This window comes from Manis pentadactyla, chromosome 2, assembly GCF_030020395.1.
Source record: "Manis pentadactyla isolate mManPen7 chromosome 2, mManPen7.hap1, whole genome shotgun sequence".
Classification (NCBI taxonomy): domain Eukaryota; kingdom Metazoa; phylum Chordata; class Mammalia; order Pholidota; family Manidae; genus Manis; species Manis pentadactyla.
The window spans coordinates 168,569,045-168,585,947 of record NC_080020.1 but is presented as its reverse complement, the minus strand read 5'-3'; the positions used below and the strand labels follow the sequence as shown (position 1 = coordinate 168,585,947).

The window sequence follows — 16,903 nt, the reverse complement described above, 5'->3', positions numbered from 1 at the left end:
TTCTTAGAAACTTCCTGCTAATGTTCCATGTTTATTTTTTCCCACATAACTGACACTTTATGCTTACTTTATGTTATAGCATCACCTAAACTGTGTTTAATACAGCAATGTACCATGAGATAACAGAAAAATTGAAATTTGTTTTCCTTACAGAAAATGAATCCATGATATGGGCATTTAGAGTGAATTCACTCTCAGCTTCTACTGCTCAAAATTGTCAATACACCTAACATTAACAACTCCCCTATTTTTCCTAATTTGAGAAGATGAAAAAATAGATCATAAAGCTTCTCAGAATTACATATAAAATCTGAATGAAAAACTAAATAAATTAGATATTAGTGAGAATAGGAGTATTTTCCTATATAAAGAGCATTGCCTTAAATCAATATTTTTGAGATGTTTGCTGTATTTGCTTAGGTAGCTTATGTGCTTGTTGCCAAGTATTGGCTCTTTGGGGGAGTTGTGGTCTCTGGAGGAGTACTGTGTCAATGTGTTAGCATAAATCCTTTTTCAGAAGAACACTCTTCTACCTTAGAAAGGTAACTTTTGTGACAGGCTGTCTTTCTTCTGATGGTTTCCTCATTGTGGGTGGAACAGAGAAGACTATAATGTGTTACCGACTACATGCATGTTTTACAGGTACCATTATCTGACAGTCTTATTCTTAACGATTTTACCTTTCTTTTCCTGTCCATTGATTGTACTTAAATGAGCTTATAGAGTCATTCTTTAATTATTTACCTATCTAATTAGTGTATCTAATTATTTAGCAATCAAAAGAAAGCTAAATATGACAGCTCTCAACCCTACTTCTTAACCACTTCTTGAGTCTTGGTTCTACCTGTATTCATCATTTGGTTCACATTTATACAATCCTTTTTTCCTCCTGGTGTTCTCTTGCCCTATAAACTGACTGGACATTAATTGTCACTTTGACTAATTACTTTGCTTGCTTTTGGATTTGGAGTAAACAGAGGAAATTATAGCATTTGGAAATTTTCTGTGGACTAAGTTTCTTGATAACGTCCAGTAAAATCTTTAGTCTGGTAATCAGGACAAATATCAGTAAAAATAAACCATAATACTTACATTCTTATGAAACTAATAAAAAACACAGAGGTAAGGGTGACTGGCAACTCCTTCTGAGTTGAATATGGAACAGGTGCATTCATTTCCCTCTCAAACTTCTCACTGGTAGAAAATAAAATAAAATGAAATGAAATAATTCAGAAATCTATAGGAGATAATTTGTTTCAGATATATATTAAAATCTTTTTCAGTTTGGCCATTTGAGATGTGTATCTAAATTATGATACTTAGAAAAGGAATGAATGCATATCTAATTTTAACTCTGGAAATTTTAGCTCTTTGGCCAAATGTTGAGACTGAAACATTCAGTCCCCTCAGATCAAATTTACCATTTGTTTTTATAAGATGAAATCAGAAATAGCAAAACTCTTCCAAAGTCCTTAGTAAGTGACACAGAGGTAATGAGAATTGATGACTCACCATTTGCTCATTCACTTCTGCCCTCCCTTTTGGGGCACAGGATGGGCTATTGGTTCTCCTGACTCAGTGCCCAAGGAAATTCCACATTTGCTTTCCTTTTCTCACCTCCCTGAAGCTGGTTACTCCAGTGAGCACTGTAATTGTCAATGTATGAAAGCGCATCCTCCAGTGAACTGGAAACTTTGAGCTACTGACAAATCTTTTCTTCTGTATTCACCCACTCTTTTATTTTTTTGTACATGAAATAAATGGCTGTTATTTATATGCTAATGCATATAATTCCACTTTTTCCTTAAGATTAGTCTATGTAATGTGTATTCATAAACAAGAGACATTTAAAAACTATGAGATAATAATACGGTATTTCTAGACAGTTAATCAGAACGGTTTTACAGTTTTCCTTTTATGTTTAAGGTGACAACCCTTGTCAACACAAGCAACAAAGGTCCATCTGGGAAAAAGAAAGGAAGGTCAAAGAAAGCCCACGTACTGGCTGCATCTGTAGAGCAAGCCACTCAGAACTTCCTGGAAAAGGGTGAACAGATCGCTAAGGAGAGTCAAGATCTTAAAGAAGAATTGGTCGCGGCTGTAGAAGATGTCCGCAAACAAGGTAGGCAGAATAACATTGCTCAAGAGAGAGATACATTTTGATGTGTAAACAGTGGATTTTTCTCTAAAATCTTTGCATATTTGCTTATAAGAGTAGTCTTATTTTTTTTCTCTATTTGCATGTGTGATTTTTAATATTTGCTAAAATTAGGTGCCTAGACAAATAGAGATATTTTTTGTCTTGGCAGAATAGCACAACTAAAAACACTCCATGTTGGCTCTTCAAAATCTTCAAGTGTTTTCTCTTGGTGGATGAAAACAGACTCTTGTGTCAAACTCAGGCTTTAGGGAGGACAGAATAAGAAGACTACATTATAGAATCACTGAAAACCCAGAATTTTAAGGATGAAGGGAGAAGAATGTAAAGCAGTGTAATAGAATTATTGTTGCTTTGTATGACTCCCAAATTATACTTTCAGTTCATAGTCTTCCTCAAAACTCTATCTAGCTATTGATGGACTATATATATATAGTTAGTCATAATGTGATTTATTCAGTATATTTAAATTTTTTAATTGTGCTAAAATACACATGACATAAAATGTACCATCTCGATAATTTTAAGTGTGCAGTTCAGCAGTGTTAAATGTATTCACATTGTTGAGTAGCCAATCTCCAGAACTTTCTCAAGTGCCAACTCCCCATATTCTCATCTCTCCAGCCCCTGGCAATAACTGTTCTGCTTTCTTTTCCTAATGAGTTTCAGGGTTCTAGACACCACATATAAGTGAAATCTTACATTGTTTTTATTTCTGTAATTGGCCTGTTTCACTTATCATAATGTCCTCATGGTTCATTCATGTTGTAACACGGGTAAAAACTTCCTTCCTTTTTAGGACTGGATAATATTCTAGCTTATGAATGTACCACATTTTCTTTATCCATTCATCCATTCATGGGCATCTACTGTGCTCCCACATCTAGCTATTGTGAATAATTCTGCTATGAACATGAGTTATAGATATCTTTTCATGACCTTGCTTTCAATTATTTTGGATATATATATATATATATATATATATATATATATATATATATATATATCCAGAGGTAGGATTGATGGATCATATATTAGATCTATTTTTAATTTTTTGATAAAACTCCATACTGTTTTCCATAGCAGTTCCATAACAGTTTATGCTTCCACGAAAAGTAGGCAGGGGATTCAATTTCTCCACATTCTTGCCAACACTAGTTGACTTTGTTTTCCTAAATAACAGTCTTCATAATGGTTGTGAGGTGATATCTCATTGTGATTTTGGTTTGCATTTCTTTACTGATTGATTATATTGCACATGTTTTCACATGCTTGCTGGCCATTTGCATATCTTCTTTAGAAAAAGGTCTTTTAAACTACTTTGCCCATTTTTCAATCAGGTAGTTGATATAGACTTGTAAAGGTTCTTTAAATATTCTGGACCTTCTCCGACACCCCTGTGATACTTTTCCATGGCTTCTTTCCTTATCACTTTCCACAGGATAATTTAATGTTTGTGGAGGGACTTGACTGGTAATTTTCTACTGTGTCACTCTGTGCTAAATTAATGAAAATAGAGACCAGACCATGTCTCTTTTGCTGATCAGTGATGTGCAATTCCTGATACTTACAAGATATCAATGAATATTTTGTTGAATGCAGGAAGGAATAGATGAAAGAATGTTCTATCCCCTTTCTTCTTCCAAACCTACCACATTTTAAATTCACAGCTGGATATTTAGTCCCTGGAAATACCAACCCTCCCACCACACCGACAACCGACAACCACCGTTCTTCATGCCACCTTCTTCCCCATCTGCTTCTTCCCCTTAAAAGTTAACTTCATTTACATTACAGGAATGCAAACTGTTACTTTAACTTGAAATGTTAAATCTTACATATTTCATCTGCTGTGGATGGGTATCTTTGTGTATGTGTTTTAACAACATGAAACCTTCCAAGTTTTCAAGTGCTGTTGAAAACCGATACTCCTGAATTGCCGATGTGCATTTGCTCGTTATCATGCCTTTGGAGCCTGCATGTTGTTTGTTTGTTTGTTTAGATGAACTGCACTACAAAAAATTGCACACATTTAAAGTATGCAGGTGGATAGGTTTGACAAATGCGTGCACCCTGAAACCATTGCCACACTCCAGATGTGAACTTACACCTCCTGGACTGGGTTTTGATGGACTGTTCCCTGTGACACTTTCTCAAAGCATTTGTGTTTTATGGTGATACATTTTTCCTTTTGGTTTCCTCAGTAACCTCTTAGCTTTCCCTTGAAAGTTAGTTTCATGTATTCTGTGGAAGTTAGTATTTTAGTTTCCTTGAAACTTATATGAAATGGTGTTTTTATGCACATGATAATAACAATTGACATAGTTCTTGGCCAGATTGTCCTGGGTATATCAGAGTAAGAAATTTTTAAGATGCTAATTTCAGACAGCTTATGATTGTTGCTTATATAGAAGGTATTTTTTTTCTCCTGAAAAATTATGCATCAGAAATGACTTCTATGTGTTCCCTGTATAAAGCTCTGCTGCCACATGTCACTTTTTCTGAGCAGTGTCATATCCAAGGAAGCATTGCTATAGTATGCAAAATTACAAAACTTGGTCAAAAGTCTTTTAAATTATTTTTCTGTTTCTCTCATTCTCATATGTCTCTTACTTTCAAATACATTTCAGATGCCTGTCATGGATGACAGACTCTTCTCCTTCTTTACAGCCAAGTCCTCATCCTCTCCTTCCTGTTCTGTGCTCATGGTCTCTCTTGTCTGCTTTCTTCCCTTACTCAGTTCTGTATTGTGAAATCTTCTTGGTGCATCTGGCTTTGCCCACTTTTCCTGTTCACCTGTTCCCCAGATTTTATTCACAAATGAGAACCTGAGTTCACTTTCAGAGAAAGGTGGGGAGAAAGGAGTAGAAGGGATCAGTGAGGAGAAGGGCAGGAGTATTTAGGAATATTTCCAGTTAGTTATTGGAAACTTAAAAACATGCCATCTTCCCTTCCATCGGAAAAATTTCCTTTCTTATATGTAAGATGGTATTCAGAAATTCTAGGAACACTTGACATTTAGAATCAATTTCTGTAAAGTAGCTCCATTATCCATGTGTGTTCACATATCCAATGATACATAGTTTAAGAACTAAATCTCTTGGAGATGATCTTTTACTGCTGAGCTGTTTTTGCTTCTTTGTAAAACAAATGATCAAAAATATTGCTCCTTTAAAAAAATTCAGCATGAGTAAATGCCAGAAGTTTTAATATTGTGCAACTCTATTTTCAGATTTTTAACATAGGATCCTTTATCATTTTTTCGAAGTTTCACAGCATTCATGATTATGATCACTGTAATCTAGCAAGATTAAATATGAAATTATTTAACTGTGTCATTATTGTTTCTCATATGGTTAATCTGAATGTTGTTTGAATTTATCATTTAAAAATATATATTATCTCCTTTAAACTTAGTTACACGTCAGATTTTTAAAAGTGCTCAGTATGAGTGGTGACAATATTTTTATCCTAGACTATTCCAGTAGATTTTCCTGTTCTTTTAAGTTATAAACCACAAGAAAGTAATTGAGTAGACTTATGATAGGATTTACAATAAAATCAAGTAACAAAAATATAGAGAAAATGAAAGTTCCTATGGCTAGGATTCTCACCTGATGCTGGTCGGCTTGCTCACTGTACACGTGTGTGCATTACATTATTATTGACTCTCTATTATGTAAAGAGCCCTACCTAGTGCTTTGGACCGCACAGCTGCAGGAGAGCAGAGACTGCTGGAGTGGTAGCAGCACCAAGGACAGAGACTGAGACGACTGGGGGCATGGAGAGCCCCAGTGGCAGAAACCGGCTTGCTGCATGCAGACTTGCTCTGAGGCAGACAGTATTCTAGTGATTGACCTACCACTATGGGAACAAAGTTGGATATAAATCCTTTCATCCCAAGAACATCCCATTGTTATTATTCAGTCTCATGGAATCCAGAGTGAGCTTGCCCAGGGCTGAAACCCTCAGGTAGGACAATTGGCAACATTGGCAGGATTCATTGTAGATCGAAGAATGAAACAGGCTGCCCTCATGGGAGGGGGTGTTTGAGCAGGCTACCCCTATGGATGTGGAGACATTCGAGTGTTCCCAAATGGGCATGTGGTGTGAGGTGGCTTTCCTCTTAGTGGGCTGGGCCCCACCCCACGGCTGGGGAGAGGTGGTGACACCTGAGGCAGTAAAGTTGACCCTCAGCAAAATAGGGAATTCCTTGAAGATACAGAGTTTGCATGAGGTGGTGGGAACTGTGGGTTGGCTTTTTCTCAGTGTTAAGAAAGGCCGTAAAGGAGAAAGATGGCCTTCTGCAAGAAGCACAAGAAGAGGCAGCACAAGAACATGAGCTGTAAGGTGCTGCAGAGGAGGTAAAGCATTTGTTTACTAAAATGGTGTCGCTATGAGGTGATGTGGAAATGGTAAAGCATGTCATGGTAGTCCAAGAAGCAGTGTCATGAGAATGCAGGCTGCAAGGTGCCGTGGAGCAGGTGAAGGATGTAAGGTTGCTGTCAGCCCCAGAAATGGAGGAGGAGCCAAGTTTGATAAGCAGGTAGGGGTGGAGGACATGCCAGTGCTGGAGGCATCCACCCCACCTCTGTTGAAAGCCTGCCCTATTATAGTTAAGAAAATAAAGACTCAGCAACCTCAAGTTCCTCCAGGAGAGGTGCAGCCCCCTCCCCTGGTTATGGAGCACTCTATTCTCTACCCCTGTACTCAGGCTGAGCTGGTGGATTTGGGCTCCCAGTTTCAGCAGAAGCCCTCAGAGTCAGTATTATCTTGGCATCTTTGAGATGTAGGTGTTGATGAAATTATTCTGTCTGGTTTAGAAATGGGAAAACTGGTTTTGCTAATGATTCACCTGCCTTGAGGCAGCAACTGCAAAATGCACATCAGACACCAGAAAATCACTCCCTCCTCAACTGGGTTATGGCCACACTTCACGATGTGTGGCCCAATCAGGGCAATTTACCATCCTTGCCCACTAGATTACAGACATATGTGGAGCTCCAACAGGTATTAATGGCAGTTAGGCATGAAAAATACCATTTATAGTCCAGAGAATTATGGCCCAGATGAGGAGCCTTTATTGCAGGAATGAGAAATGTAGTGCTTCAAATGGCTCCCCAGTCTCTCTTTGGGCCTCTAGTAGTCATTCTTCCCCTCACTTAGGACAGCCCATAAATGAGGTTATGGTATGGCAGCTGACTTGGGAGAGGCTGATGCAATGAGAGCACAGAAGGGAATATGGTCTGCCACTCAGAAAGAATTTAAAGGGCCCCCTAAAGGTCATGAGGACCGAGATGTGAGTGGGTTTATTAGGGGTAGGAACAGACAGAGAAAAATTAGATGGGAAATCAAATAAAATCTTACTGGAGTTGTGGCAGCAATTGAAGCTGGAGCAATAGTTTCAGCACTTGGCTAAAACGAGGACCTAGAGGTGGAAGCCAGAGACAAAGTGACAAGGCCAGCCTGTCTGTATGCAAGACTTTCTGCTGAAGAGGTTTGAGGAGCCCTCTAGGGTCTGGAGAAGGTGGGTATTGTAAGGCCCACTCGTGGTCTTTTTGGTTAACTCCTCTAAGTAGAATACAGCTTGGATGACCACTTGGTGGCAATGGATGTCCTCAGGCTTGAGGGTTATTATAATTTCTGTCATCTGTATCATAATTTTTGTTACTTGTTTATTGTTGTAGCCTTTGTTGTTATTGTGGAATTTGGTTACAATGTTCCAGCTTTCTTGCACAGGGACCATTGCAGAAGATTGAGGGTGCATAGATTGAGAGGCAAGAATCCTGTTGGGGTGGAGTGTAGAGAAAATAAAAGTTCCTATGGCCAGGATTCTCACCTGACCCTAGTCTGTTTGCTCACTACACACATGTGGGAAATATATTATTATCTATTCTATATAAAGAGCTCCCTGCTCTGGGCTGTATGGCTGCAGGACAACAAAGGCTGGACAGAGACTGATGGCTATGCAGGCAGAGAGGTCGGGAGGCAGAGACCGGCTTGCTGCATGTAGACTCCCTCTGAGTGGACAGGATTCTTGACCTGCCACTGTGGGAATAAAGTTAGGTATAAATGCTTTTCACCTCATGAACATTCCACTGTCATTTTTCAGTCTCATTGAATCCATAGTGAACTTTCCTGGGGCTGAAACCCATTGGCAAGACAAGCTCCTAATGCGGAATGCAAAGGAAGTTATTCCAACCAGGTCTCTATATTGAAGCTGTGGGCCAAGCGAAGCTTGAGACAGAGAATGTGAAAACATTTTCAATGTGCATCACCAAGATTTTCCTGCAATGAAAACACTGAACTATGGACTAATTTGGGGTGTTGAGTGAGTATTAGAATCACCTGAAACATGTTTGAAACTCTTGATGTCCAGGCCTCAATCCTTACCAATTAAGTCAGCAATTCTGTGGTAGGACCCGGGCATCAGGGCATTTAAGGCTTCCCAGTTGATTCCATTGTGTGACCAATTTAAGAAGAAATGGACTCATTGACTTCTTGCCCATAAACCCCATTTGGATGACTAAATAATCCATGTTAGTCAGCTTGTGTTTCACATTAGGTTGATGATGACAGTCAATCATTTTATTAAGTTTATGAGCTTGTAGTTTACATAGAATTAGGTAGGTGAGACTTGTATAGGAGAAACAGTCTGATGTTCTATATTAAATGTGTTGAATAGATATATTCTATACTAAATGAAGTATTTTAGTACCTGACATTCTGTAGGCACTCTGAGAATGTGTGTTAAGTATATAATAGGGAGCCAGATCTACAGATTAGTTAATATTTAAGTTGTTGTTGGAAAAGAAAGGCATATAGCTGGAATTAGCAAGGAGGAAGTGATGTTCAAGCTGGGCACTGATTAAAAATCTGTGAATACTGAGGTAAGTATTTCAGGTTTAAGCAACCTGATTTTCAAAGGCAAACTGGTAAGAATGACATGATAATTGGTGGTGGACAGAGAAACCCAGATTTAATGAGAAGTTTCATATTCAGGCATAGTTAGAAATACAGTAAGATAATAGGAAGGGACCAGAGTGGGAAAAGTTCAGAAACTAGGCTGGTGTGGACAACAGGAAGGAAGGGAGGAAGGGAGGGAGAAAAGGAGGGATGGAAGATCGTTGAGGGAGTTGAGCTAGCTACCTACTTAAATGACATTTTAGCAAGATTATTTTAGCAACTTCATGAAAAGTTGACTAAATTATAGAAAAATTAGAGACAGATTGCTTAGCTATTATTGTAATATTGTAGAGAAGGCAAAACAAAATGCTTTTAGGGTCTAGGACTGGGGTGGCGGAGGCAATAGGAACAGAAATAAGAAGCTAGTTGTTACAGGCATTGCCAAAAATAAAACATTTGCAACTTGTTGAAGGGAAGAAGCAAGAGTCAACATTTATTCCATGTTTTTGGCCCCAGACAAATTCCCTGGGCCATCTTAAGGGGTGACAGAATGTGAAGAGAGGACTGATTTGTTTTTAAACATCGATGAATGAAGGGAATTGTGGACAAGATGATTTATGCTATGGGGATGGAACTTTAAGAAAACAACAATATTTGGAAACCTTTTCAGTTAATAAATGAAGCTTTTAGAGATAGCTTTCTTTGAGTACTTGCTAGTATATGTAGAGAGAAGAGAGGAAGGATGTAGACTTAGTTTTGGAAGAAAAGCTGAATTAAGATTAGAAGATGGGATACAAATAGAGAAGAAAGGCATTTCTTGAAATGTGAACAAAGATAGCACAGAATCCCAAAATCCAAGGGAATGGGATAATTTGTAAAGGAGACAGTGGTCAATCTAGGTTCTAGAATTCTGTTGTATGATATAAAATTCTTTTGAGATCATAGAGGTTAAATAATAAGAAAACACCTTAGATTTTGCTAGACAGGTGTCATTAATTTCATTTAAATGTCTATTTTCATGAGCTGCAAGGAAAATAACTAAATAAAAAGAAATTGTAGATGCTAAAAGAATAGAGTAGATGGTGAAGTAAAGGATGTGGGTAGGAAAGCTAACCCTACCTTCTTTGGTCATTATTGTACTGTGCACTGCACATATTTATTCTTGCTCCTGTAGATAGGATGGAACTCTAGTGAGGGGCCATATGTTGTCATTATTTTGTGTATCTCTAGAGCCTGGAAGAATGCCTGGCATATGGTGACCACTTAATGCACAATTCTGAATATTGTCACAGTAGGAAGGAGATAAATAGAAGAGTAATTGAATAAAATATTAAGGGCAAGAAAAGCATATGACTGATTCCTTGCTTGCCTATTTTGTTCAGCCTCAACCAGAGTATTAGAGCATATATCAAATAGGGAGGCACTGATGAGAGCAATTGTAGATACAACTGGGAAAAGCTCAGGTTGGTTGCATGAGGTGATTCAGAAAGGACATTTCTTCATCTAGAAAACAAGGAAACGAGGGTGGCAGGGGTTTTACCCAACAGTGGGTTTTATAGAAAAGATGAGAACCAAAGCCGGTTGGATGAAATGATCCCAACTATTTTGAACAGAAGAGTTTTAATGGACTATATGTATCTAATATTTGGCAAGTGTTTTAATTTTGTTTTGTTACTGGCACTATGTTGTTCTCTCATATGCTTCTAAGGAACCTATTTATTGAATACAACTGATGAAACTGAAACAGTCAATATATAAAAGGCCTAATCGTCTAAGAATTTTGTATTTAATTTGTTTATTTGATGTGTGCCAGCATCTGCTAGGAATGGGATGCTCACTTATTGTCTTCATGAATCTTTTTAGACCTGAAGTAGATCCTAAAGCTGTGCTTTGAATGATGGGCAGTCTCCGTCATGTTTGCCCAAGAAGCAAATCCGTTTGATGGTGTAACAAAGCAGTTGCCTCTGTGCCATCCATTATTGCATTTCCACACCTTCTTAAGCTGTGCAGCATTTGCTTACATTGCCTAATTTCAGTCAACAGCGTTCTCTGATTGCCCGCTCTCTGGGCAATTACACATCAAAACTTGGCATGGTCTAGCCACCCAGATGTGCCAGGCCAAGGTATAGACAGAAATATACATAACCCTCACCCAACTTTAAGAGGCATATCATGGGGTAGTGATGAGAAGGTAGAGATGAAACAGGTGGCTTCTTCATGGTCCCATTTTTTAAATCAAAGAGATGGTCAAATCATTTACTGCTAATGCAGGCTTTGTTTTGATATAACCTCAATTGTAAAGTGATACGGTGATATCAACTAGTACCATTATTATTTTTTTTACTCAATCAATATTTATAAAGTTATGACTTATTTATTGACTTATGACCCATAGACTGAGATAGACAGAACAGGACTTAGAAAAAGTAGTAGAACAAGAGAGAGGGGTGTCCTCATATCTCCGAGGAGAGATAAACCTTTGACTCCTGATTACCTGGTGGCTTCCTCCTTGCACATCCCCTTTGGTGTTGAGGTGTGATATTGGTGGAATGTGCTGGAGTTTCTTGGCAAACAGGAACTCCAGTTGATATCAACTGTGTGAACCTTCCAGCGAAGATCTAAGACCATCCCTGGCCAAGAAGTTCCTATTCTGCCGCTTTTCCTCCTGCTGCCCTGTTTTTATGTAAAGCAACAGAGTGGGAAGGAGAAAAGGAGTGGTCTGTCTTCTGGAGTACTTCCCCTAGAGGTCAGACTCTCTGAGAAGAAGGAGGGGAGGTGTTGTGAGGGTTCTGCTGCTTTAGCTGCTTGTCCATTTTCTCAAGTATCCCTTGCTTTATGCCTCTACTGTTCATATCTGGAATGCTCGAGTCTCCCAGGGATGTTGGGCTTCCTCTCTCATGCTGGCGCTGACTCTCCACTGCTGCCTGATGACCCCTGTGTGGATGGTATGTTACTGTGTGCTCATGTGGGGTCCTGTTGGTCATGGGGTGAAATTTCACTCCTGTCTGATTAGAGAGCTAGGGGAGCAGGTCTCCACCTTCAGGAGAAAAAGAAGGGGGCCACCTTCATGGAAGAAGAGAATTGGGACTTCAGAGACCAATCCTAGGGAGAGAGGGAAAAATAATTCATTTCTGTATTTGGATCTTATTTCTTTGGGGCTGGACTTTGCTGAGTGTAGATCCATTATTTTTTTAAATAATGTTATTCAGGTAATATAATATAGGGCATGTTTATTAGATGAAGCAAAGGCAGGCCTTAAAGTTGTATATATAAGTCTCTCTTTCTTCAGCCACAGACTGCAGCTGAGTCAGGAGTCTGGTGATCCTTCCTCCCAGGGCATCTCCTCCCTTTTTTACAGATGCAAAAGCAAGTGTTTCTCAGAAGTTCACAGACTACCTTGTTCAGAATCACCTGGGTCTGAACCTGAGGATGGAAGATATCCATAAAAATTCACATACCTGGGCCCAGCCACAAATGGCAATTCAGTATATCTGGGATGACTCTGGGAATCTTCATTTCCAGATAGTACCCCAAGTGTATCTTCTGTTTCCAAAGGTTGAGAATTGGTGATAGCCTAAGCTTATTACATCTTTATACATATCATCTTTAATTAGTTTGTCTTTTTTCCCATTGAAAAAGATGCTCTGCAGAAATGAGACTAATTTCAGAAGCTTTAATATCAGAAGTTAAACAAATACAAAAACCTAGAGAATCATATAGTGACAAAGGACATAAAAAGAGGTTTGATGTGAAAGCATCATGAAGGAAAAAAATGCATAAATGTGGAAATGCCACATACCTTAGAATTCATCTAATGCAAAATCTAAATTTTAACGTTTGCAGTAGTTTTAACTGTTGCATATTTTGTTAAATAAAATACATTTGTATGTCAATGTTAGCACTAGTTGAGGGCCCAGGAATATCCCACATCAACCTGGGACACTGTATATGGCTCTTGTTGCAACATACTGGAAAATAATGGTGTATAATTCTTCCATCTAACCACTCTTTCTGAAGCCTTTGGCTTTTGAAGATGTTGTAATTGTTCATCAAGAATAATAAAAATAATAGCTTCCATTTATTGGTTGCTACTCCATTTTTTAAGACACTGCATATATTCTCCAAACATCATTCTGTCATTCATTTGAAAGACTATTATTCATATTTTATGTAAAATGACATCGATGCTGAAAGATCTCTGGGTGAATTAATTGACTAAATCAGAAATATTTGTGAAGTATTTACTATGTACATGTATTATTTTGGGGAATAGGAATGTAGAATTCAGAAGGAAACAGACATTCTCTGCCTCCAGGTATATTACGCTCTGATATGAGACAGGCAATAAGTAAAACATTAAGCAGAGTAAGGATTTCAAGATACAGAAGTACATGATGAATGAGAGGTAAAACTGAACATAAGATTTAAAACTTTTGCTCTATGAAAGACAATGCTAAAAGAATAAAGACAAGGCACAGACTGGGAGAAAAATATTTGTATGTTACAAAGCTGATAAAGGACTTGTATCCAAAAATATATAAACTCTTGAAATTCAGCAATAAGAAAAGGAATCACCAGATTCAAATATGGGTAAAAGACCTGAACAGACATGTCATCAAAGAAGATACAAAATGGGAAATAAGCATAGGAAAATTTTCATAATTTTCATAACACAAAAAACATAATTTGTGTTTAGGGAAATGCCAATTAAAACAATGGTGATTTCATTACAGGCCTACTAGAATTGATAAAATCTTCCAAAGCGACAATACCAAATGTTGAGGAGGATGTGAGAACAAGGCCTCTTACTCATTCAGATGCAAAATCATACAGCCACTTTAGAAGATAGTTTGGCAGTCTTTTATGAAACTCAACATAAATTACCATACAGCCCATCAGTCTCAGTCCTAGGTGTTTACCTCACTCATTTGAAAACTCATGTCTATACAAAATCACCTATTGTTCCATTCAATAAAATAACCTTTTTATTTTGGAATAACTTTAGATTTACAGAAAATTTGCAAAGATAAGACAGAAAATTCCCATATTCCCTTAAGCTTCCCCTGTTAACATCCTACATTATGGTACATTTGTTGCAATTAATGAACCAATGTTGATACATTATTAATTGAGCTGAGCACAATAGTAAAAAATAAATAAATAAATAATAATAATAATAATAATAACCACAAGCCCTTCTGCTGATGTGCTTAGCAAAAACAGTAATAACAATGGATACTGAAATATTCTTGTTCTTTAACTGACATGTAAAGAGTGCTAAATTATACATATGTATGAATAAAAATGAGAAATCTAGTTTAGAAGATTGACAGTTCAGGACCATTTCCTTTAATACCTTTTATTGAGGCCCTGACTTGTCAGCCTAAATAAAACTATTCTACTTTTCACAGAAAAGATTTAAGGAGGCTTACAAGGATATACAAAACCCAGTAAGAAAGAAAGTAGAAATCCATGGAAAACAAGGAAGTGAAACAATGTCAGAGACTAGAGAGGAGCCAGGGAAGTGGCTAATACAGATATCCACTGAGCTCAGCCATGCCACTCTTACTTATCCACCCAAGGAAGAGCATGATGTCAGGTTGGGGGCAGTTTTGCAGTGGACCCAGGGTCAAATTCCAGCTGTGCAATTTTCATGCCACACATGCTGTGTGACCTGGGCAAGTTACTTACCTTCTCTGCACCAGGGTTTGCAGGAGTTAAGTGGGGCTAGTCTATACATACACTTTCAGGACTGTTGTGGAGAGCAGATAACAGGCTGCATGTAGGGTGCTTAGCACCAGACCTAGCATGCTGCAGACTCAAAGAGCCTGGTGGCCCTTGCTTTTATCCTTATCATCATTGTTACTGTGCTTGCTACAACTGGGCAACAAATTGGGCCCTTGTGCTTTCTAATAGACCAATTGTAACTGTAGATGTAAAATATGTATTTCAGGCAGATCGCTAAATCAGCTCCATTTCCTTTAAATTTCACCCTGTTTTAAGGAAAATTCCTCAAACAAACAACAAGAAAAATCTGATTCCAACCATGCATAAAAGGAAATATTCTACATTACCACTTAAGGATAAAGAAACTTGATTACCAAGCATTTCCTTTCTAATAGCGAAAGTCAGTAATTCAATCAAAAATACATTTGACATAAACATCTTGAATAACACCAGGATAAGATGGTTCAAGATGACGCTGATTCCCTGATGCATCCCTGATGATGACGGATGCCAGCAGCTTGATGCAGCCCAGGCCGTCTTCATTATTAGCAGCAGTGACCCCTTCTGAAATGGAGACTGAACGAGCGTGGTTTTACATGGGATTCTGCTTTTGAGAAGGAAATCAGTGGGCATGGAGAATAGCTTCTAAAATATGCTGAATTTTGCTACATGCATGCTAATTTAAGGCCCCAGAGAACCAATTCTCTGGAGTGATATTCAGGCAATATGAAGATATCAGACCTTACAGTAAATTATGGAGATGCCACTTCAGCATTGCAAGGCTAAGAAGATAAACATCTTAATTGTTAGAAGCTGATAACAGACTACTTGGTAAAAAAGAAAACAAGGAGAGATAGCATAGGCAAGGGAGTAATGACCTCCCTTCATCTGCAAACCGTCATTTTTAAACCAAGAGGCAGTGCCTGATGTTGCATCCCTATTCTCACGCTTCCATGGGTCAAAACCAGTGATGAACCAGTTCTTCCCTCAAAGGCTAGTCTCTCCACTAGGTTTCTTGTCCCCTTCCCCTGTCACCTTTTGGAGGACTTGACAGTCACCCACTCTGGAGTCATCAGTTTCTTCCTTTCTACTGGAAAAGTCTAAATAGCACACAAACAGGTGATATATTAAAAACAAACAAACCTAATTGTAAACGCCCTCCAACAATTGCCCCACTTTTCTGCTTCTTTTAAACAAAACTTTTCAAAGAATAATTCACACCCACTTGTTCAACTTCCTTACCTCATAATCACTTCTTTGAATTGTGCAGTATATTATATATTCAGAACAACATGAGGAATAACAGGGATCCCAGTGTGCAGACTCCTTTGTTTAAGACATAAAACATTGCCAACAGTGCAAGCTGCCTGCTTACTTTTTCCTCCCTGCTCCCACTGCCCAACCTTGGCCAGGGAACCACAGCCCTGTACTGGGTGTCCATATTTCCCATGCATTTCCCTTATCATTTTATTAGGAAAATGTTCATATATATAGAAAAGTTGAAACAATTTTCAGGAATTCCTGTACTCACAAAACCAGAAATCAACACTAATATTTTGCCTTGCTCTATACAAAATATGTTTCCCAGAAGTTTCAAAAATAATTTTGGGACTACCATAAGCAGTCCCTTTTTCGCCCACACCATTCTTGTTTCAGGCTGACCGCCCCATGCAACCTGCTCTGGGCTGAGTCATTGGGTTCAGCTGTCGGTCATATATGGCCATTTTCTTCTCTCTCTACATCTACCACCTCTCAATAGCATTCTGTGGAGTTGACAGTCACCCCCTCATCTTTGGGCTACCCCCTTTTCTCACTTCTCATGGCTTCTGCAATTACCTCCCTTTCCTCCTACCTCCTTCTGGTCCCACATCATCTTAGAATTCTTAGTATTGGAATGTCCCAGGGCTTGGACTTAGGTTTTTTCTTTTCTTCTTCTTTTTTTTTTAACTCTCTATCAATTATCACACTCTGTATACAAAAGATTCCAAAATGTTTATTTTACCTCTGGGCTTTAGCTGTTGGTACATCTATGTAATCACATTCACACTCAGACCCAATTGCACCCTCCTTCATTTTTCTGTATTTAGAAATGGGTCTAACAACCCAGTTCCT

General features: G+C 38.3%; 1 protein-coding gene across 5 annotated transcripts in view; it reads left to right on the top strand.

Annotated features, from left to right (window-relative positions):
- The window catches only part of CTNNA2 (catenin alpha 2), a 1,127,693-nt gene that overhangs the window by 229,262 nt on the left and 881,528 nt on the right, over nt 1–16,903 (top strand). For all 5 annotated transcript variants that reach the window (XM_036931099.2, XM_036931097.2, XM_057497052.1 and 2 more), the window contains one exon: nt 1,927–2,122. In XM_036931099.2, the coding sequence (XP_036786994.2) occupies nt 1,927–2,122 (196 nt within the window). The remainder of the gene's footprint in view (nt 1–1,926; nt 2,123–16,903) is intronic.